This window comes from Heterocephalus glaber, unplaced genomic scaffold (assembly GCF_053883595.1).
Source record: "Heterocephalus glaber isolate CG9 unplaced genomic scaffold, H.glaber_assembly_v1.0 deba00001600, whole genome shotgun sequence".
Taxonomy (NCBI): Eukaryota; Metazoa; Chordata; class Mammalia; order Rodentia; family Bathyergidae; genus Heterocephalus; species Heterocephalus glaber.
Window position 1 is genome coordinate 18107560 of NW_028258372.1, and position 23492 is coordinate 18131051.

General features: G+C 41.6%; 1 protein-coding gene and 1 long non-coding RNA gene across 10 annotated transcripts in view; one reads left to right on the forward strand and one right to left on the reverse strand.

Annotated features, from left to right (window-relative positions):
* LOC147823121 (uncharacterized) overlaps positions 1–18497 on the forward strand; it is a 48537-nt gene extending 30040 nt beyond the window's left edge. Inside the window, exons 2-3 of the long non-coding RNA XR_015444560.1 lie at positions 3566–3712; positions 9473–18497. This is a non-coding gene — a long non-coding RNA (uncharacterized LOC147823121). The remainder of the gene's footprint in view (positions 1–3565; positions 3713–9472) is intronic.
* Positions 1–23492, reverse strand: part of Cacna1e (calcium voltage-gated channel subunit alpha1 E) — a 485327-nt gene that overhangs the window by 194485 nt on the left and 267350 nt on the right. For all 9 annotated transcript variants that reach the window (XM_087194394.1, XM_087194393.1, XM_087194398.1 and 6 more), the window contains exons 7-8: positions 22949–23101; positions 21667–21848 (exon numbers count right to left, since the gene is read on the reverse strand). In XM_087194394.1, the coding sequence (XP_087050520.1) occupies positions 21667–21848; positions 22949–23101 (335 nt within the window). The remainder of the gene's footprint in view (positions 1–21666; positions 21849–22948; positions 23102–23492) is intronic.

Here is a 23492-nt window from a genome sequence, read left to right on the forward strand (position 1 = left end):
TGTAAGACAGAGAAGCCCAGAATGGTTTCAAAACTAAGTAGCTACAGTGTCTAACAATGGTATATCAGGTATGGGCGGTGATGTACAGGTGTTTGATGTCATAGATGTAAATAAGTTGAGGACCAGGTAGGAAGAGTCAGTGATTCTGAAAGCAATAAAAGAATTATGAAGTGGGGCCATGTGTTTGAAAAGGAAGCATTCTAGCACTCAGCCTGGTGTCTAGCACATAGAAGGCTCTCAATAAATGTTTCGTGAATGAAAATAAATACACTTACAAAAATAAAAATCAAGTTTTAAAAATATAAGCTTGAAGGAAAATATATTTTTACAGGCAAGGAAGATAGATAAAAAGATCAAAAGACTTGGTCATCTCCCTTCACACTGACTCTCTTTGTCCTGTACCTCCACCTGGTTCACTGCCCAGCAGCATCTTTCACAACAAAGCAGTCCTGGTCACATTTTTTTAAACACTGGTCCTAGAGCATGTTATTATCCTGCTAACTTCCTAAGAGGCACAGTAATGTTATTTTTGGGTTTAATTCCTGAAAAAATAGTTTCAAGAGAAAATCCCTAAGTTCTCAGGCATCTGCAATAGGTCTCAGTAATAATTCTTTAGAGCTCAGTCACTGATCCTCTTCTGCATCTGCACCTTCTCTCTAAAGGGATGGCAGCCAATTCCATGATTCAAAATGCCATTAATAAACTGACGAGTCTTGAATGTCTATCTGCTGCCTTGATTCAGCTCCAGACTTACATATCCATCCACCCATTCATCATGACATCTCTACCTTGGATATCTGATAGATGGCAATGAGCATCTCCAACTTAACTTGTCCCCAAATGACCTCGTGACCTTACCCAGCCACCCTGCCCCTTCTCTCAGTTCCCCTATCTCACTAAATGTCACCATGGCTACTACATTAAAGTAGCTGAAGAGCCACTAATTCCTCTCTCCTTTTGTATCTCACATTCAACTCATGAGAACGTTCTGCCAGCTCCACCTTCCAGACACAACTCCCTCTACCCACTGCTCAGCAAAACCCGCACACCATCCCACACTTCATCACCACTGCCTGCTGTCCGCTTCCACTTTTGCTTTGCCATGGCCAGTTCTCCAAGTAGCAGACAAAGTCAATTTTCAAAATAACAAGTTTTATAATTCATCTGTTCAAAGCCTTCCCATCACACTCATGACAAAATCCAAACTCATAACTATGGTCCATGAGGCCCAACATGATCTAACCCCAAATCAGTCTCTGTCTCTGTCTGTCTGTCTGTCTGTCTCCTTGCCTCTAGCCTCTCTGGCCTTCTTGCTACTTCCTGAGCAGGCAAGTGACCATTCTGGGTCACAGCACTTCTGAAACAGTCCCACTCCAGATTTCCCAGGGCCTATCTCCCTCTTTCTGCTCACCTCCTTCCCAGACCACCCTCTCTGAACCTTAATTAATATATTAGCTGCCTCCTTCCAAATGCTTGGTCCCTTACTTCCCTTTGTCTTCATAGGACTTATTATTACTTGATATTACTTATGTTTTAAATTGTTTAGTATGAGGATACATTACAGGAATGCCAGAAGAGTTGAGATATAGCTTCAATTCCTAGCTGAGCCATAGTAGATTCCCAACAAATAATTGCTGAATAAAAAATGTAATTGCAAAATGTGCCCCATTTAACATAGGCTTTATGTTCTCACAGAGCATGACAAAGCTCCTTGCTGATAGTTTGATTCGGTATCATTCATTAATTTATTACTCCATTTATCCAATAATTACTAGATGGTTACTGAGCATCTACTATGTACTAGACATTCTGCAAGCTTCTGATGATAGTCATGAAGTAATAGACATCTCTTTCTCTACAATGTCTACGTTCCCTAGACATTTCTTTTTAGTGCAGTTAATAGCAGAAACGTGAATAATCACACAGACACACATACAAGGCGATACATGCCATGATGGAAAAGATAAGGATATGATAAGGAATTATTCCAAGGGTACCATTTTAGATTGAGGATTAGGAGATATTATTCTAAAGAAGTAAAAATTTGGGCCAGGGATTTAGCTCAGTGGTTTCGCCACCTGCTGCACAAGAGCAAGGACCTGAGTTCGATCCCTGGTACCCCCCTCCCCCAAAAAAGAAGTACAAATTAACCTGAAACTTGATGGATTAGTAGGAATTGGCAAGATAAAGAATATGGAGAGACCGATGGGATCGCAGGCCAGAAGTGGAGAGTACAGAAGGTAAGAGGTCATGGTGGAAGGTGCAGAGGGAATGAGGGGCAGGCATGAAATAAGAGAAAGCAGGCAGGGCACAGATGCCCAAGGCTTTGTAGGCTACATTGAAAGATCACAAGAAGCTTATAAGAGATGAACTCAGGTTCATTGGGCCAATCCCCCATCTGAGCACCACAAGGATCTGAACAAGGCCAGGGTCAGACACAAGGAAAGTACAGATGAGCCATTGATAATTTCAAATAATGAAACCATTTTCCCAATGGAAGAAACTCAGGGCATTAATGGATATTCCAAGTGCTTTATCATTTACCTCCAATCTTTTCCCCAGGCATCTTCTATTCCACTTCTTTTATTGTGGCCACTTCCTGAACATGTTGTAAAAGTTTACATCTCCAACCATGCTTCTGCTTAGGCCTTCCTTTTCCCACTTGCTGAAATTCTATCTCTTTGAAGCTACTATGAAACCTTTTTGAGCCCCCTCCCCAGAGAGAGTGCTTGGTGCATAAGCCTTAAAGGGATCATAGCACTTTATCAAGGCATCCCCTGAGCACAGACTGTCTTCTCTCCCAGAGGACAGGAATAAAACCTCCTCTACCTTTGATGCCTAGCACAGTCCCTGTGATTAGTAGGCAGGTACTCTGATGTTTGGTGTATAAATTAGGGTGACGTAATTTGCCCAAATCATCTACTTCTCCTCTGCCATTCTGCTCTAATCTGCTCTAATCAAAAGGGGGTAGCGGAGAGCCAAGACTTTCCTAAATCATCAAGGCTGGGTTCCAATTATGTTTTCTACCTTAATAGCTGTATGGCCTTGGGTGGGTCACATAACATCTGTATGCCTCAAATGTCTGATTTGCAAAATAAGTCTAATCAGTCTCCTTCAAAGCTACTGTAAGTGAAAGCCGCCCATGTAAAGTATCTAGCACAGTGCCTGGCACCCAGTAGGTAGGTAGGTATAAGACAAATAGTAGCTGGTAAGTTATTCATGTTTCCTGTCTCATATCTCTGTTTATGGCATTACCTAATACTCATAGAGATCCCAACAAAATGTGTTTTTTCTAGAGAGGGGAGATGTAACACAATAAGAAAGGTATGTAGTGTGATAAAAAATACAGTTAAGGCTACTGCTGCGTGCCACAGCAGAGATCTTCAATACATGAAGCCATATGTCAAACCTGTGTGACAGGTTCAACTTGTTCATTGCAGTTGGTCAGTCATAGAGAAGGTATGTTTAAAACTGTACTGTAAATCATGGATCATGAACAAAGCATTAACTGAAACTCTGTCAATGTCATTGAACAATTGGACCCAATTGTGTTGTGTCCCTTCAGATTCCAACTTTTTAAGAAACATCATCTCAGGAGATGGAACTTGGGTCTATGATTACGATCTTGAGACCAAGGTTCAGAGTTCTCAATGGAAATCAACCAGTTTTCTTCATGAGACAAAAAGCACATCAATCAAGATCCAGTATCAAGGTGAGCCAATTGCGTTTTTTGAGCTTTGTGGAATTATGCAAGCTGAGCTTGTGCCCAAGAATACTACAGCAAACTTTGAAAATCATAAGGGCATATTAGATCATTTAAGAAATGATGTGTGTATAAAATGGCCTGAGATAGACAGATGCATTCATTCTCCATTATGACAATCTCCTCATCACATATCACTCTGGTACAGCAATTTCTATCAAATAAAAGCATTGTGGCATGTCTTTATCTACCTTACTCACTGAATCTGGCACTGTGCAACTTCTGGCCCTTCCCCAAAGTCAAAATGACCATGAAAGGTAAACATTTTGAATCAATTCAGGACATAGAGGCACTCACAAAAGAGGACTTCCAGAACTGCTGTAGAAAGTGTCAAGAATGAAGGAGCAAGTGTGTTAAAAATGAGGAGGGGGTTATGATGGGGATTAACAGCAATGTGTCGTTTACTGAATACATTTTAATTTTCAAAATATTCAGCATAGTTTTTTATTACACCACATATAGAGATGCATAGGCATGAAGAAAACCTTCCCTCCCAAATGGTAGAGATGTTAGTGACAAGTGAGGTCATGAGACATAGGATGACTGGCAAAATATTCCCTTTCTCCTCTCAAACCAACCTCTGCTCACAACTAAATTGACCCTGAGTACAAAAGCCACCAAGAGGGCCGGGGATTTAGCTCAGTGGTTCCAGCGCCTGCTTTGCAAGCGCAAGGTCCCGAGTTCTATCTCTGGTACCCCCCCCCCAAAAGCCACCAAGGGTCCTTTCAAGTCCCATGGGGTCATAAGTTCTTCTTGGTGTAAGGTGGGTTTCATAAAAGAGATTGGTTATCAGAGCAGTAGAGGATATGCAAGCTCTTCCAAATTAGAACAGGAATTTAATTAAACCAGAACAGGAATGAAAGATGGGGAGATGATTAAGGCCCCAGGATATTTCCTTCCTTTGGAGGGGAAGGGCGGAGGCAGAGCAGAGTTAACATTCACCCCACTCACAATCTGCCCCATCCTCCCTAGCCCTCAACCCCACCCTCTCACACCCCTACTTAAGACTCTTCTCCAGTATCTTGCTGCCTCCCTCTTTGGCCACCGGGCCCCTACCCCAAAGGACTCATGCAAAGCTCTCCCTCAGGACATATGCGCCGCTGACTCATTCTCCCTGCTTGTAACAAAGCTGGAAACTTTTAATTCCCTAGTTATTATCTTTTCTCGCTCTTTATACTTCATCTTGCATTACATTATGAATTATGAACAGTACTTCTGATACTCAAGAAAGACCCTTTATCAAATCTGTACAAAAGAGAATTCATGGGTGATTTGATTAACTGAGAATCTCTTGAAATGACAAAGAGCTCCCCAGACCTGCAGGGTTTTGAGCTTAAATATGCACATACACATGGATGTGGGGGGGGAGGGGTAGCGATTACTCTGTGGAGAGTAGACCCCCCTGAAACTTCATTTGGATAGAAAAGAGACAATAGGGCAATCTTTTTTTTTTTTTTTGGTACCGGAGATCGAACTCGGGTCCTTGTGCTTGCGCAGCAGACGATGAAACCACTGAGCTAAATCCCCGGCCCAAAGGGCATTCTTTCTTCCTTGTCTACTCTCTGTTGGGCTTCACAAGGTCAGGGAACATAGGAGAGGCCTGTGACCATAATGAACAAGAAAAGAAGTGGGGAGTCACCCTTCCAAAGGGCACCATCCTGCAGGTTCTGGGTCATCTGCAGGGCTAGGCATGCCTTAGGATCTTTTAATTTATAAATTACAAGCTAACAAGATGTATCCAGAGGAAGCTGCTTCCCACATGTGTGAAACAGAATCTTCAAGACCCTCCTGCAAAAGGGCTCCATGTCTGCAAGCCGCAGCACATCTATGTTTTACACTACTAAAAGGACGAAAGGCACATTGGGTTCCTTTATCCCCTCTCTCTGAATCTCCTCAGACCCATCCCCCATTTTTCTTTCTCCTCACCACCCACTCTTTCACGTGCTAATGGCACCTGAGATCCGGCTTAAATAACCTACTTTGCAGTTTACTTAGCTCTAAATGGAAGTCGTTAAGACAAATGCCATAAATAACCTGGGCACAAAAGAGAGGCATGTACCCTTTCTCACACTGTCACACACAGGCACACAGACTGGCAACCTCTGGCAGGCACAGCAAACTTGCAGTTACAGCTGTGAGGAGTAGTGGAGATGACAGGCAAGGGTCATATTCTCAGATAGACTGAGGTCCTAGAGGGTAGGCCAAGACTGCTGCCAGAGTGAAGCCATGGAATTCATAATGCAAAGGGCCACAGACACCCTTCTCTTTGAGGAACCTTGTGCTGGTGTCTTGGCTGGCTACAAGTGCCTCTACTATCCTGCCTAACTTGGGCTGGTGGTATGCTCCCCAAAAGACTGTCATACTACTCTAATGTCATCTGCCAAGGAAAAGGAACCCAATGTAAATAGGGAAGGGTGGAGGGGCTGAAGGGTGCACCGGTAATGGGGAAAAAAATAAAAACCAAGATACACCATGTACAGGTACAAGCACCCAGTGACAAATATGAACATATTGTATACCTAAAATGTACCAATAAAAGAATTGAAGGGGGAAAAAAGAAAAGAAAAGGAATCCATTGCCAAGAAAAGAGAGCAGGAGACTTGGGGAAGGGAGGACAGTGGAGAGACAGAGGCCTGACTAGAAGCTGCTGACAGCTGACAGATGTGCAGCCTGGCTAACTCTTGCGAGTCTCACCTGTGTCGGGGACATGTGCTGCTCAGAACATGAATGTGTGCAGGAAGGAAGTTTGATTATCTGATTGTGCAAGTGCTTGCTGTCCTTTGGGCCCTGTCTTTTCTTCCAAACTGTTAAGGTATGAGTGGTATCTGTGAGGGATGCTCTCAAAGGCAAGTAGGCAACACACCATAATCATCAGACAAGGATGGAGTCCCCTGGAAAAGGACTCAAGCTCCCACCCTCCCTTTTCTTCTCTGCTTCACCTAAAAATCTACTGATTTTATACAAACTACTCTGACAGGAGTGGCTTTGTTTTACTTCATCATGGAAACAGTTGAAAAAGGTCATGTTTTGTTCACAAAGGAAAGAGAAAAATCCCAATAATATTTTGATAAATATTCTACCTTTCTTCCAAGGATCCCATTGACCATATCTGTCAAAACATATTTAAAGATGATAGGAGAAAACTCTATATTGCAAATCTCAATAATAGAAATCCTCCTAATATAACTGCTCATAACTTTAAGGTATTTTAGTAATGCCTTAAAATTATAAAGCATTATCCTGGTGCATAAAGCACTCTTACACACATATTCCTATTTAATTCTTACATCCCCAGAGTAAACTACATTCTGAACTGGTATTTCAAATTAACAGAAAAGGAAAATGAGCCTCATGAGCCCACATGACTTGCCCAAAATCATTGCAGAGGTAGAAGGAATGGATAAGAAACAAAACCTGGGGTTAGACCCACGTCCTTTGAGTGTAATCCAGTGTCCAATGCCACCTTACTCTTAATCACACTAACTGGTTTTCTAAGATACTCACTTAGTAACAAGTCACATAAATGACTACCAATTCCCCTGAAAATTAATGTAAAAATCTCAGTGTCACTAAAATCTCAGGCATCAAGCTACTAATAGCAATATTCTACATTTACAAGTAAATTATTTAGATCAACATGAGCCGCTCCCAGTCCCAAGGAGGTGAGCCACATGGGTACCACCAGCACACATACCCCTCCATTCCCCCACCCCTGTTGAAATGAGAAGACACATAAACAAGTCTCAAAAGTAGACTTCCAGATCACCTACAGCAACCCCAAAAGGAAACAAGATGAAACATTCTGATACTCAACCACCTGGACTCCCTGAACTGGTCAAAAAAGAGGATCTGGAAAAAATGAAATCACAAATAATTTCTCACATAACAGCAAAGATTGTGCCCATAGTGCAAGACATGATGAATAAATCTAGAGAGGACATAGATTAAAAAATTGAGGTACTTAGGAACAAGATGGAATCCCAACATAGGAAACAAATGGAATCCATAAAACAGATACAAACAGATTTCCAGGAGATTAAAAACTCCACTGAAAGTCTGCACAGCAGAATGAGCCAATGTGAGGACAGAATTTCAGATATAGAAGATAAGATTGCTATTAGTGAACAGGAAAAGAAAAATTACTTTAAAATAGTAAGGGATCACAAGAAATCAATCCAGCAGCTGCTAGATGATGCAAAGAAGAATAACCTAAGACTGACTGGAGTCAAAGAAGAAACAGGAGAGAGTGCAGATGACATAAAAAACTGTTCACAGAAGTGATGGCAGAAAACTTCCCAAGCAGGGGAAAAGAACTTGACATACAGATAACCGAGTCATATAGGTCTCCAACTAGCCTTGATTATTTAGATCAACATAATTATATTAATAGATTATATTGATCTGTCATAAAGATAAAATCTTTATTAGCATAGATTTATTTTTGTCTTTCAAATACCACAGAATTTTCATGAAAGAAAAGTAAAAGAATTTAGTCTTACAAGAGTGTTGTTAACTTTTTATTTTGCCAAGAAAGGACATTAGCATTTTAAATTTTAAAATTCAATTTGAAGTTGAACAAATTTAATCTTATGAAAAAACATAGTGCCATTATTTTCTCATTATGCCAGACTGATAAAGACTTCACCACAGGTTCAGTCACTTCAGGAACACTACTTTAAGTACATGCAGGTCTGCCTCAACACCTCCAAAGGGTAAAGGTCCTAAAGTAGGCTGGCATCTGGCAGCAGCTGCAGCATCAGCATCTCATCAGTTATTCAAATGTTATGCAAATTATCAAGAACTGGTAGGAGGACTGCAGATTTGAAAGCCATTTTTGCACCAAACATGGGTAGATTTTCAATACCAAGACAATATAAACAATTATACATTTAAGCATGAACCCATGGCATGAGAGCACTCAGTGTACAGAACAGAAACAGAGCAGAGATACTAAAGAACAAAAAACATGCTGTCAGAAGTTGCCTTACATGGCCCTGAAGCTACCAGACACCCTCTTTGTATAAGAAAAACAAACAAACGAACAAAAAAAAGAAACTGCTCACTTAGCAAAACTGAATTTGTAAGTGCACAGCTCATACAATAACAAAAAGCCATAAGAACAGTATTCACATAATGAGAGATGAGTGTGTTTTTCAAAGCACATTCATATGGTTTACCTCTGATAATTGCTACAAGACTCCTTTGAGGAAGAATACTAGATAGTTTTACCTTCATATTACTGATAAAAATGCTAAGCACCTTTATTTATTCATTTATTTAATACCCAAAGAGAGGGTGAGTATATTGCCTGCAATCATGAGGCTCTTGGCAGGAAGGCACCCCGTAGTCACTGCTCTAGTCCCAGGGCAAGTATCAAAGCTCAAGCTGCTGTAAACTTGGGTAAAAACTGGACCTTATGAAAGGTTTAAGTCCAAGGAAGATTCACCAATAGAGATCAAAAAAAAAAACCTGTGTGTGTGTGTGTGTGCGCGCGCGTGCGTGTGTGAGAGAGAGAGAGAGAGAAAGAGAGAGAAACCATCTCTCTGATTGCCTAGGTATGGTTCTCTTTAATGGTATTATAGGGCCAGGTTCCAAGCCACGTAGGCCAACTATGTCACAGAAATAAACTGCTAATTACATGTAAACAATGAAAGAAATTACCTTTCCCCTATTCTCACTAGCCATAACTTTCTTCTCTATCTGCCACAGGAGGAAGTTGCTGAGCTGGTATGAAGTGGAAAAGCAAGGACTGCAGTGGTGGTGGTGACTGCTGCCTATCAAGCTGCATGGCTCTCTCTATAGCAGCTCACCCATCTGGAGACAACTCTGGCTTCCTGGGCAGCCTGGAAACCAGGGCACCTTTGGAGGCTCACAAAGCTACTCTGAAATCAATCACCACAGGGCACTTACTGAACATTTACTCTGCTGAGGATACCCTGGAAGACACAGCAACACTTAGATGGGAAAAGGGACAAAGAGACCAAAAAGACAACTAATAAACAAACAGAATCTAGCAGAAGTGTCAGATCCATGCCACTGACCTTTAATCTGAGGGAGAACTCAAGGGATCTGCTCTCATCTGACCTCCTGAGGAGCAGCCAAAGAAAGCTCCGTGGAGGAGGCAGCATCCAAACTTTTCATTGAAAACTGAACTCAGATAATGGCAAGACCATGGATTCAAGGTAGGCAAAGACCCAAACAAAAGGCACAAAGCAGTAAGACTGAGAAATGGGAAGGGACCAGCCTAGAGGACCAGGAGATTTGGATAGTGGGCCATGGAAAAAGATGCTTTACTCATCTACTGTAGTTGAGTGACTTTTTTAAAGTGTTCAAAAATATTTTACACCATGGTACTATGTATCAGGTACATGGGAAAGGCTTTATTCACATTACCTCACTTAATTCTCACTACAACTCTATCAAGTTGGTACCATAATACCCATAAGGAAACAAAAGCATAGAGTTAAATAAGTTGCCTGAGTCCCATAGATACTAATGGTGAGACCAAGATTTCATTTTTTTCAAACAAGTTCATCATCAGAACACTAACACATATATCATACAATAGGGGGCATCTTTTGGCATAAATATAATTTGTATTTAATATAACTGTATTTGTGTTGCATAACATTTAATATCACTCAAAAACTGAGGCTGTTTTAAGAGGATAATATGAAGCCAGGTTTATCAATATCAACTATTGCTGTATTGAATCAGCTTTGGCATCCAGTTTATTTCTGTATTTTACTTTAGTTTCACAGTAATGAGAAAACCTTGAACCATTCAGAAAAGTAATACCATGCTCACTTACATCACTTTATGTAGGCAAAGAAGCTCAAGCCTGAATTAAAAAAAAAAAGACTAACATAGAATTACAAGCTTTTAAATCAATGACACATTTATTCAAAGTTCAAGTGACTACAGAGATGGCAGGGAACAGGGGACCTTTATTCCAAGGTCTCCACAAAAAATACATTTAGCCAGTAGATCACAGGTAGTCTCCAGGTATGAAAATTTGGTCTATACCATACTGATAATGTGTGGCTTTTTAAATTACTTTTTCCTTAATTTTATATTTCCTTAATCCTACAGGATCTTTCCTCATAGTTGAAGATTTTAGAACTCAGAATATATGCATACATACCATATAGAATGTAGTGGGGGTTTCCTGCTATGAAGCTAGTTTTAAATTTTTGCTAAATTGTGTAATTTTGAATTCAAGGATTATACAATTTAGCAAAAATTTGAATACTAGCATTGTAGGGAAGTGGGATGGTTAAAACATGGTTTTGCTAAAAAAATAAAATTTGAAACAAATTTTATAGATGCTACCAAAGATTATTCAGGATCTTGGCTGGTAAGTCCCTGACCTAAGGGAAGGCCTAGCAACTGTGAATGGGGAAAGGGGGAAGAGGGGATCAGGGAGGGAAGGGCTGGAAGATGGAAATGCAGTGGTCCCCTCTGACCATTAGAAGGTGCTGTGACTGGGATGTACCCCACAGGGGACGGAAGGGCCCTGCCTTGGCCTGCTTCAGGCTGCCCTTCACAGGCAGAGGGAAACAAGGAATAGCTGAAAGGGACAGAATTTAGAAGGCATCTCTCATCCTCAGAGGCTGGTCTCAGCCTATGGTTTATTTTCTTTTGAGGGCTGTGATTTCCTGTAATACCCAACATATTCCTATGCAGATGACCAGCCAAAACTATACTCACCACTCTTTTTCATAAAATCCTCTCCTTGTGATTAACTCCACTGCTCTGCCTCCTCAGGAATATAAGGAAAACCCATCTCCTCTTGTGGCCAGGCAACGGGCAACAGAAGGCTAAGGCAAGGGGTAGGAGACAGTGGGGAAGGGCTCTCCAGAGCCATTTTATTTTATTTTATTTTATTTTATTTATTTATTTTATTTTTTTGGTACCAGGGATCAAACTTGGGTCCTTATGCTTGCCCAGCAGGCAGCAAAACCACTGAGCTAAATCCCAGGCCCTCCAGAGCCATTTTAAAAGAGCTCTCCAGAAGAAAAGTAGGGCTCCTTGTACCAAGCACCCAAGGAATGAGCTACTGTCCTCCCACTTTGGGGGACAGACTGAAGTGTAGCTGAAGGCATCAGGGTAGCTTAAAGGAAGCATCAGATGGAAGTTCCAACCCTAGAAAAAGGCAGTATCTATATGTTACATGTAAAACTTGAAGAAGGCCAAAATAGGTAATCTCTGCATATTATTTTCAATAGGTACGGAATGAGAAAGGATCATGAAGAAAGTAGTTTAGAGGAGGTTCACTCTCCCAGTCCTTTCCCCCACCAATCTTTTAAAGTCAGTTTCTGAGCCTTGTCTCTTAACAAAGTAAAAATGGCTAAGCATAGTGGAGCATGCATATAATTTAAGCACTCTGGAAGGCCAGGCCAAGAAGATGGCAAGTTCAAGTTCAACCTGGGTAACTTAGCAACTTAGGTAGATTCTGTCTCAAAATAAAAAATTAAATTAAAAAAAAAAAGACTAGGAACAACCTCAGTGCAAAGGACCTAGGTTCAATCCCCAGTACCACACACAGGCACATTCACATACACAAAGTAAAAATGTAAAAATAGCATCTCAGCATCCACTAGGCAAATTATACCCTCCTCCCATTGACTGTCAAGAATTCTGATGTCTTGCTTGTCCAATAGGCAGTAATTTACTGTCACCTGCTAACCTTGAGCCCCTTGCCCTTCACTTTACACAGGGCCAGAGTGTGTGTATAAGCTGTCTGGACATTCACTTTGAGGGGGCCGGGTACCAAGAATCAAACTTGGGTCCTTGCACTTGCGAGGCAGGCAGCGGAGCCACTGAGCTAAATCCCTAGTCCTGGACATTCACTTTTAATACCACCCCCTCTTTAGTCCTCCCAGAGATCCCTGCATACATATCTTCCAGCCATTCACTATCCTTCTTTGGCCCTATGGCTTATAAGAATACGTGTGTGTCAAATGCACATGGCTTATCACCCTTCTAGACTCAAGTCGGCAAATTAACTACTTCCTGAGAGCCCACTGGGTGTCAATCACTGAGACAAATAATGAATAAACCATGAACTCATGGAAATCCACCTTGTGGGAGGCCCAGGTTAGGCAGAGCGTGCCTTTCTCTTCATCACTCTCCCACTTCACGGGCCACCTCACCCTCCCCATGAAAGCAATTACAGCCCTGTGGAACCACAACTCTCAAGCTTCAGAACCATGGGAGTGTATTAAAAAATACCTGTTCTTTCATCCTACCTCTGGAGATGCTGATGCATTAGATCTGGGACAGGGCCCAGGAATCTGCAATGGTATTAATTGCTCCCAGATGATTCTAAAAGGGACCATTCTGAGGGCACTGAAAGCAATTGTCCAATAAATCTTTTCCAGTGAATGATCAATTGAAGAAAATTTGAGACCCCTTGGCTTTCCCACTGTGCCAGAGACTGGCACCATGCCATCCATCCCAGACTGGCTGAGATTTCATAAGCATCTGTGCTCCAGAGTGATCCAGTGAAAAGTAACTGAAACAGCTGTTGAGTCACCGTCCACCTTCAGCCAAGGGATAGAACACCTAAGGCCTGGCATTGCCTCAGAGCAGAAAGCTCATAGCCTAAAGCTGTGTGACACATCAGGCATCTGAGGCAATTGGCCATGGATTAGAAATTAAACTGTCTATTAGTGTGGGCTAGAAGAAAGAAAGGAACCCTGGGCCAGCCTAATGGCTCTGTACAGACAAAAGACTGGGAGACTGGCCTGATGTATAGTGCAAAATTCAGGCACCAGATCAGGAAGTAAACTTAGCATATTTGGAAAAAATCCCAAACATGATGGCATCTCTGGTTGGATAAATTATTAAGAAACTAAGACAGATATAGAGTAGGAATAATTTCAATGTGGAGACAGCTACAGATGGGAACATAATGAGTGTGAAAAAGAAAGAAAACTCCAGTTTCTTCACACGGAGGAAGCCAGGGAGTGGAGTGATGCAGACCGTGAGTTCCTGGCCAGGTTGCAAAGTGCAAGAGAAAGGCTCTGTAGGGCTCCCAGAGAGAGAGAGTAGTTAACGTGGAGAGCAGGGTGCCAGGCAGCAGCAGATGCTGCAAACGTAAATGCATTTTTTAAGAAGAGTAAGGCAGTTTCTCTGAGGAGGAAAACAAGATTTGAGAGTACAATGCTACTGAAGGAGCTTGGTGGGTCTAGGGAGTTTGAAATGTTCTACAAGGCAGCATTTGAAACTGAGCTGAAGAAAGGCCAGATGCTCAGGAGTGAAGTACTCAAGGGCTCAGAAGGTATGCTGATGGCCGAAGTCACAGACTACTCTGCACATATGCAACACGTATACATGCACATACACATGCACACACACATATGCACATACAGATGCAACATACATGCTCCTTCCACTAGGGGCAGTGAGGACACGCAATTAAAACTCAGAATATCTGATTTCCTTGCTACTTCTATGCAACAAGACACATTTCTCAACTTGCTCTATTAACTGAATTTGTCCAGGAAATTCAAGAATCACATTTCAAAAAGGACCTATAAACCATTCATTCTAACATTTCAGTCTTTCCCTACCTGTCCCTCCTTACATAGCCCAAATTTCATTGCCATTCTACAGGCACCTCCCCTGGCACCCTCTCATGTACTGCCTTCCCATGTAAGCCAACACTCCACTACCTTCCCACCTGGGGAGTGGCTGACTGAGGCCAGCGGAAAGCACCCTATGTAGAAAGGCCTCACCTGAACTCATCACCACTGACGGAAAGTGGGTTCTTGACTAAGTGGATTCTTGATGTGGCTCAGAACTCAGGCACATTTCCCTACTCCATTCACTCCCTTACTAGAAAACTATTTTGTACCATCTAAAACTTCCAACATTTTCTTCCTCTCACCCTCAGCTGATGACCCTACTTCCTATTTCATTGAGAAACTCAAAACAATTGGAAGAGAATTTCTACAAGCTTCCAAAACTAAATCTACCCACATACCAGCCTCTGCAACCATTTTCTTCTCAGCGCTGATGAAAGATCAGCACTCCTGTGGAAGTGAAGCTGGTGATCTAAAAACACACACACACACACACACACACACACCTACCTGCTTAAAGAAGTGGCTCTATCAATTCTTCCTCCCTATCCTTCATGAGCATTTTTTTTAATCTCAAATGGATCACTCCCATTGGCATGTGAATAGTATTCCATCTGCCCTATGTTCTTTTCTTCCTTTCCAAACAAAACTCAACACTAGGGTCTCTTAAGCCTTCTCCACTTGACTCAAAGTGCTCCTGGCTTTCAGTGATGAGTTCCTAGCCCTCATTTTATATGACCAATCAACAGCACTTGACTCGAATGAGAAGAGTTTTTCAAGGAGTAAATATGAATACAAATTAAAAAGGACTTGTGGATATAATTTGCATAAATTTCCAAGAAATTACTAGTAAGGTACCATAGTGAAAACGTACTTTAAAATTGAATACGGACATGATATGGAAAATACTTTTATAGGAAACCAACTTGATCATCCTTCTCCTTGAAGCACATTCTTCCCTTTACCCCAAGATACCACACTTTCTGATTTTCATCTTCCCTCCCTACTCCTCTTTCTCAGTCTTTCTTGCTGATAACTCATTATCTCCTTAACATCTTCACATTGGAACTCAATCCTAGAATTGCTTCTCTTCTCCATATTCACTTCCAACAGGAAATCCCAGGAGCTCAACTTTAACAAACCCACCTTTCATCCTTTCTGCTGCTACTTCGCTGGTGCCAGACTCATCTTGATGTCTTAGGTCATAGTACTAATCTCCTTACTTGTCTCCTTGCTTCCAGCTTTGCTCCTTGTCTGTTCTAGGCAAAGCAGCTGGAGTGTTCTTTGGAATAAACTCAGATGGTATCATTTCTGTCCTCTGAACCCTCCAATTGCCTCTCATCTCACTCCGAGTAAAATCCAGAGTCTGCAATGAACTAGAATACTTTACCTGATCTGGCTGCCCACTCCACCACCACCTCGGACTTCCCTCCCCCTGCTTTACCCCTTACTCACTGCACTCCCAACATGCTGGTCTGTGCTGTTCTGCAAATATACCTGCCACATACCCATGTCAAGATCTTCACATTTTTTGTTCCACTACCAAGGACATTTGCCCCATATAGCCACTTGGCTCATTCCCTCACTGGCTTCAAGTCTTTATTCAAATACCATCTTCTCAATGTGCACTCCTCCATAGCTCCATTTAAAATGCGGCCAGCTTCTCCCTTCTTGCACTTTTTCTGCATAACACCTATCCTATCTGATATACCTCATTTTTAGGTATTTAATCTTCATGTATTTTTCCACTAGAATAGAAGCATCCTACGGGCAGGAGCTTTTCTGTATCTTATTCTCTGCTGAATCACCAATATCTAGAACAGAACCTGGTATATAAATAGGCACTAAATAAACATTTGCTAAATAAATAATGAGTTATTAAGTGAATCTGTAATTACTTATGAAGGCAAACAGAAGAGAAGCCTTTACTGTCAGTTCTAGAAATAGTTTTTCCATCTGTCTATTACCCTCCCTCCCTACTTGAAAAGCCTGGCAAACAAGATGTACTGCCCACCACTTGGGAGGAATTAGGAGGAAGTTATCTTAGGTCTTTATGTGCACACACTTCGTCTCTCAACCTTCAAAGGAAAGGGAGCAGATTAACTTCCAGCATCCACTTATCACTCCCATGGATCATATAAGTCATGGGTAAATAGACATAGGTATCATATTTCAAGTGCTATCTGTATTGTAGGGTCTGAGACACCTGTAAGGAGAAGTTCAGAAGGGAATATGGGGGAAAACCAGCCTATTCCAGAGCATGGCTGATCCTGGATATAAGCATCTATAAATTTTACCAATTGCATACCTGATCCTAGGGCAGCTGATGTGCCTCATCATTCTATCACCAAAAAATTCTCATAGGTTCCTGCCACCTATTTGTCTAGTGAGTTCTGAGTATACTATAGTATGTATAGTATATATACCATGTGAGGTATAATTACTGTACACTACAACCAGGGCAAGTGGAGGAGGTGAGGAGAGAGGACTGAAGCAAAGGCGAACAGACACATTACCTAGTCCCATCGACCTCAGAACCCAAAGCATCTGCTATAGATATCACAAAATCAGGGGCACTTCAAGAAGAGTGGTACTCTTTCATGACATCTGGAATATGGCATTATTCTTTTTAAATGCTGATGTGTAACACATATAAGTTTTCAGTGAGGCAAGTCAACAGATGTTAACCATTTAACAATGTATAGCTGGAAGAAGGCTACTTAAAAGAGCCATAGGCATTGTTACAGACCAAAGCATTTCTGCGGAGTGAGAATTTCAGAAAGCATTCTAACTATAAGTTGCTTCTTGCCAACAGATAGAGAGGCCTTTTAAAGACCCTACTACCCTGGCAGCTCAGAATGGCCTAGGTAATCACAACAGATATGCAGACAAACCTGCATAGCTGGAGAAACAGCTCAGCTCCAGGGATTTCTGTATCAGCAAATGAGAAGAGAAATAGTTCCAGCTGTAGAAATGCAAATGAAAAACACTAGCCTTTAAGAGCAGATGTTTGAGTAACAGACAGGCACTGGGAACCTTTGTGATTTGTATTGGTCCTGATGTAAGAAAACAGTTAACTCAATCAGCAGACAACATAAAGCTGGAATGGCAAGGAAGAAAAAGAAAAGACTCTGATTAGAACCAGGAAAAAAGTCCATTTTCTTGGCCACATCCAGGACAAGAAGAGGGTTAGAAATTAAAGCCCAAGCCACAGTAATATTTGCTGAGTGAACAGCATTGATCAGAGAGAGAACACATTGTGCTAGAGAAGGAACACACATTAGGTTGACGAGATATAAAATCAATTAAATTAGTAAATACAGAGGTGAGTTTGAGAGTTGAAAAGACCTTTGAGAGGGACAATGAAAGCAGGTAGAAGCAGCCAGCGGAACGGTAGGATGCTTTGCATCCTTTCACCACAGGAGGGCAAGAAGCCAGGAATACAGTTGGAGTTTGACCAAAGAGAATTTTTGATAGTGACTAAATTGAGCATGGGTGACTCCATGTTGCCCTGACAATGAGAACCTTCCTCCCTTTTACAATAAAACATTACAATAAGAAAAGTTATATACAAATGAAATTAATAGTAAGCAATGGTCCAGCAATACAAAGTCACAGAGAGGCATTTAGGAAGAGTCTGTGCAGTACAAAAAGGATGCAAACATGAGGGAAACATTTATATTGAACATTAAAAGATTAACCTGAGTTGCATATTTGAGAGAGCTTCTTCACACTGTGCAAACCAGAAGGTTGTCTCATTGATTTGGGTATAATTGGCACTAATTTTACATATTTGCTGTCACCATCAAACAGAACTGGGAAATAAGATCCCCCCTTCTCCTGGTGCTCTGCATAAGGAAATACAGCTGCTGGGTGAATCAGACCTTCCTAACATGAGCAGGGAAATCCATATAGCTATGTCTACATCTTATTGGTGGTGGCAATGGTAAAGGATCAGACAGTAATTTTTCTATACAGTATGCAGAAACATACATATTTGTATATTTGTATTTATAATCTAAATTAACTGCTTGTTCATAGTTCAATATGTGTTTGTGTGCATGTGTATATATATAATTTTGTCATTCAAAAGTCTGAGTTAAAATAAAAAAGGAAAAAATACTCATGTATTATACTTATGGGTTATCTGCTATCAAGAATCTGCAAATTTTCAGCCAAGAACTAGGCATTTCATAGGGCCGGGGATTTAGCTCAGTGGTTCCACCACCTGCCTCAAAAGCACAAGTTCCTGAGTTCAATCCCCGATACCAGAAAAAAAAAAGAACTAGGCATTTCTTACCTTTTACCTTCAATGGGTATAAGAACACTGAAAGGAATGGCAGGTAGATTCTTCTGTGCTGTTTAAGTTATTTTCTTCCCTTTCCCCAACACCCTTTCTTTGCCAAGTTGAATTTAGCTAAATAAAAATGAGTACGATAAGACTCAACCGTATATTGCAAGCCCTATGCTCAACTGTGTGAAGAATCTGCCTCCCTGAAGCTGCTCCTCCACTGGTAGAGGACCCTGTCTACAAGGCATGGCCAGGTCATGTAACACAGCCCCGCCCAAGTCATACTTTGGGCTCAGGGTCCTGCTCAACTAAAACCCAGCCTTGGCTGGCTCCTCTTCCTAAGGAAATCACACTTCATCTTCATTCCACTGGCTGAAAATTGGGTGCCTTTTTCATCCAACTTCTCCTGAATCAAAAGGTAGCTATCCACCAAAATATTACTATCCCCTGCCTGGGATTCTTGGTTCCATGCCTGCCTTGTCCTGAGCTCCAGTCCTTTGGAAAGTGATAACCTTTCACAGCATGTGTGAATTCATTGTGCCCATGAGCAGTTACTTTTTGGAAACCAATCCTACAGCTCAACTAGCTCCTCATCCCTGAATCCAGCCATGGTGATAGCAGTAGGGCCTCAGTACACTGAAATTCAATAACTGACAGGCTGGATGTCAGAGGGAGTGTGAGTCTGCACCCCAAGAAGCTGAAGCAATGAAAGATTTTGGAGCATTTCTCACTGCTTCCTTGGTGGAGCAAAACTAGAAAGGAGATCAAGTGCTTAACAAATAGTAGATGCTTAATTAACATATGGAGAGAGAGAGAGAGAAAGAAGGGGAGGGGAGGGAAGGGAAAGGAAGGGAGAGGAGAGGAGAGGAGAGGAGAGGAAAAGATGGCCTTTTGTTTCACTCCTGCATGTCTCTACCATCTGAGCCTTGGCTAAAGTGCATCAACAGATCACGCCTATATCCTCAAGTGCAACACTTCTCCTTTCAGGCTTTCAATGCATTTATCACATCACTTAGGTGAGCCTACACGTATAACTGAAGTACATCATTCCCAGAGCCCCACAAGTGACAACAGACACTGCAAGGCCAGTGCTACAATTTCTTGAGGTGCCTAGCTAATCTGAGTGACATGGCCTCAGGACAACCTTCATATCTCAGATGAAGAGTGACTGCTCCTCAACAGCTGATGAGATCCTTTAGGAGTTTGTGGGTACAGCTAACCCCTAGGCATCTTGAGAAGTAGCTGGTGCTTGAGACTTCACTACCCTTTGGGAGCTTTAGTATAATAGCCTATGACTCTTTTCTGCAAAGATTCTCAGTTCTGCCTTGCTTATCCTGTATGGGAAAGGATCTGAGTTAGTACTATCATCCCTTGGTATCCACAGAAGATTGGTCCAACACTCCTAACCCACCCATGTATACCAAAATATGTGAGTGCTCTATTTCCTTATATAAAATGGCATAGTCTTTGAATATAACCTACATATACATATCCTCCCCTATAGTTTAAATCATCTCTATATTACCTAACATACCTGATATGGTATATGTAAATAGTTGTTAAACTTTATTATTTAGAGAACAATGCCAAGAACAAAAGTCTATACATATTTAATGCAGGCACAACTATCACATACTAACTACACAGTATCTGTCAGTAACAACATAACAATTTTTTAGAATATTTTCCATCCACAGTTATTTGAATCTATACATATGAAACCTATGGATAGAGGGTTGATCCTAATGAACATTTATTAGCTATTTGCACTCACACACCTCACACAATCCTTGCTCTGTGGACATTACAATCTGTCTCTCCTAAAATGTAGTATTTTCTTTTCCCTCCAATGTAAATTATATCCCGAGCTCCTTGTAAAGGCTGTTTCGTATAAGCCACTCTGTGTCCATCTAATAAGTTTTAAACAGGTAAAATCAGATTACAAAGACTAAGAAAGAACTGAAAGAAACTCATGCACCTTAAAGTAAAGCAAGGCTGAGGGAGTGTATGTGGAAAGAGAGATCCTTCTAAAGGCATCTGCCTTCAGGGGGACTCACTGAATGCAGAGAGGGGTACAGCCCTTTGTGAGCAGCTACCCAAACTGCTCTTCTTAAACTCTATGTGCAACAAACCCCACAGCTCCTTTGCCTCTCAATTTTGAATTTAGACTCGGCATCATTCCTTGAATACTTACTAAAATCATACTTGGGAAGGCAGAAGAGACTTCATGGTCACCTTGTCTACCTTCCATCTCCCTACAGGAATCCCTAATATGCCTGACAGGCAGCTAGATGGCCTTATTTTATAATCCAACTCAGAACCTTCCAAACATGTCTGAGCACATGAATCACCAAGGGCACTACAAAACATAGCTCTCGAACTATACAAAGCTGAAATCAGAATCTAAAGAGAGGGGGCTTGGGGATCTGGATTTTCAACAAGCATACCTGGTGAGCCTTACAATTAACCATGTTTCCTACGTGCATGCTGTGGCAGCTCTTGACATTGACTGTATATTTGAATCAGTTAGGAAGCTTTAAAAATATGTCAGTGACAGGCCTTCAACCCTAGATATTCTTACCTAATTGGTCAGATTCCCAGGCATTATAGTTTTATAAAGCTCCCAGTGGATACTAATAGACAGCCATAGTTGGGAACTACTATAACAGCAAATAGTAGATAACAGATTCTCAAACTGGAAAGACTTCTTTGAGAACAGTAACCATCACTATACCCTTCCACCATGTTGACCCAACATACTTAAAACTGCTAGAGCAATCTGATTTAACCAGTTTGTTCACATATCCAGTAGACAAAACAATCTCCCAATTGTATTAAGAAGTTTATGTACTTTTACTTAGCAAGAAGCCAGACTAAGGAGGGATACAAACTGCTAAGACTTCTCACAGCTTAGACACATTCCCAAAATATCCCCAGCCCTTTCAGACTAACCAGCCCAAACAAGCCCAGAATCTTCTCTATAGGCTTCTGCCCACCCCTTCCCTCCTCGCCAGTCTACTTACATTGTACAGCACGGTGGTCCATCCTTCCATGGTGATGCACTGGAAGACAGTCAGCACAGCAAAAAGGATGTTATCAAACTGTGTGATCCCATCATTGGGGCCGATCCAGTCCTTGCATTCATAACCAGCTGGGCACCCTTGCACACCACATGGGTGTGGGGGATCAAATCCTTCTAGAATACCTGCAGACACATTTGGAAGAGGCGGGGGTAAACCAATAGTCTTTGCATAAGGTGGAAATAACCTTAGAAAACCACAAGCAAGCAATTTTACTGCCACAGACAGAAGCCTGCCCTTCTTGTCTCAAGCGCCCCTTTTCTCTCTAGCCTCTCTGCACCTCCAAACATGTGTTCAACCCAAGGCTTCCCAATCTCTTCTGAAAATGAGGTCTCACCTCCATGTGGCCACCCACTTTCTGCAGGCCCTAAATTCTACCCTAACCTCCAGTAAATTTACAGAACCGAATCACATAAAAAACTCTGAAGTAAAGGCAGAACCTCGCTGATTTTCTAACTTAAGATTCCAGGATAAACCCTTAGTTCCCCCTGGGATTCCTGGGGACAGTTATTAGCTAGTGGGTCTTAACTCCTCATTTTTCTGATATAGATTTCTAGTTTTTAATAAAAGGTAAACAACTAAAAATCCCTTGAAGATTCTTTTCATAAAAACATGGTGCCTAATTGGGATTTTTCACCCTGTCCCCCACTCCCTTTCCTCCTAAGAAAGAACAAATAAGATTAAAAGATGAGAATTTGTGGTTTGTGCACTATATTGATCTCCCAAGAACACTTGCTAAGCCAAGCTCAGAGCTCCCTCAGCTCTTCCATACCGTGTGTGAGTCAAAATAGACCGCAAAGGAGATGGGCCATGGAGGGAAAATGTCTCCATACATCCAATGGGACCCAAGTCTAACTCTGGTCTCCTGGGTTTCCCTGGCCTGTGGGCCAAAGATGCCATTTTCTAAAGGGTATTTATTCAAATAGATGGCTTCTGACATTCATTCTGATAGCCCTTTACCATAGGATGGTGGAGCTGAGACCACCTATTTGAAATTTTCCAAATACAAACCTGAAAGGTTATCTGCTTTGCAATATCAGGGTCAAGTAGGGATCTTTGAGCTGGTTGTGCCTCAAAAGGCTGCTGACTAGGAAGTTCTTGATTCTAATTCTAGGGTTGGGATGGAACATACTTTCCAACCAGGCTTCAAAATGCCCCCAAATTACCCCCGTGACCAGAGGAGAGAGGAAGGAAAAATGCAGAAGACAGAAAATAGTGACTTTACCTGAATTATTCATGAAGCATGCTCGATGTAATTTCCCACTGTAGAATTCCAAGCCAATGATTGCAAACATAAGGATGGCAAAGAAGAGCAGAAGGCCAATCTGCAGAAGTGGCACCATGGCCTTCATGATGGACTTCAACACAATCTGCAGGCCTAGAGGGAGGAAAGAGAATGATATGGAATCTCCACTCAGCACCACATGACAGGGCACACTCTGTTCATCCTGTCATAGGCAGAGGGAAAAAAAACAAAACACTAGTCCTGAGATAATCAGGACAAATCAAGCCAAAGATTGCCATTATCTCTCCTCCGTCTTCCCCTTTCCTTAATCCTTACCAGTCTCTGACCAGTTACATGCTTTTTACCATTCCTCCATTTCATCCACGCTGTCTTCTGGATTCCTCTTAGAGATTAAATTTAGAATGTGCTCTTTTCTTAAAGGAAATTAGGCCTACTCTTGCTCAGCTATAAATCCTATGAGAGTAGGGACACAGTCAATATTTCCTATCAGAATCTCAGACCCAATTCTCCTATCCACTGTGGA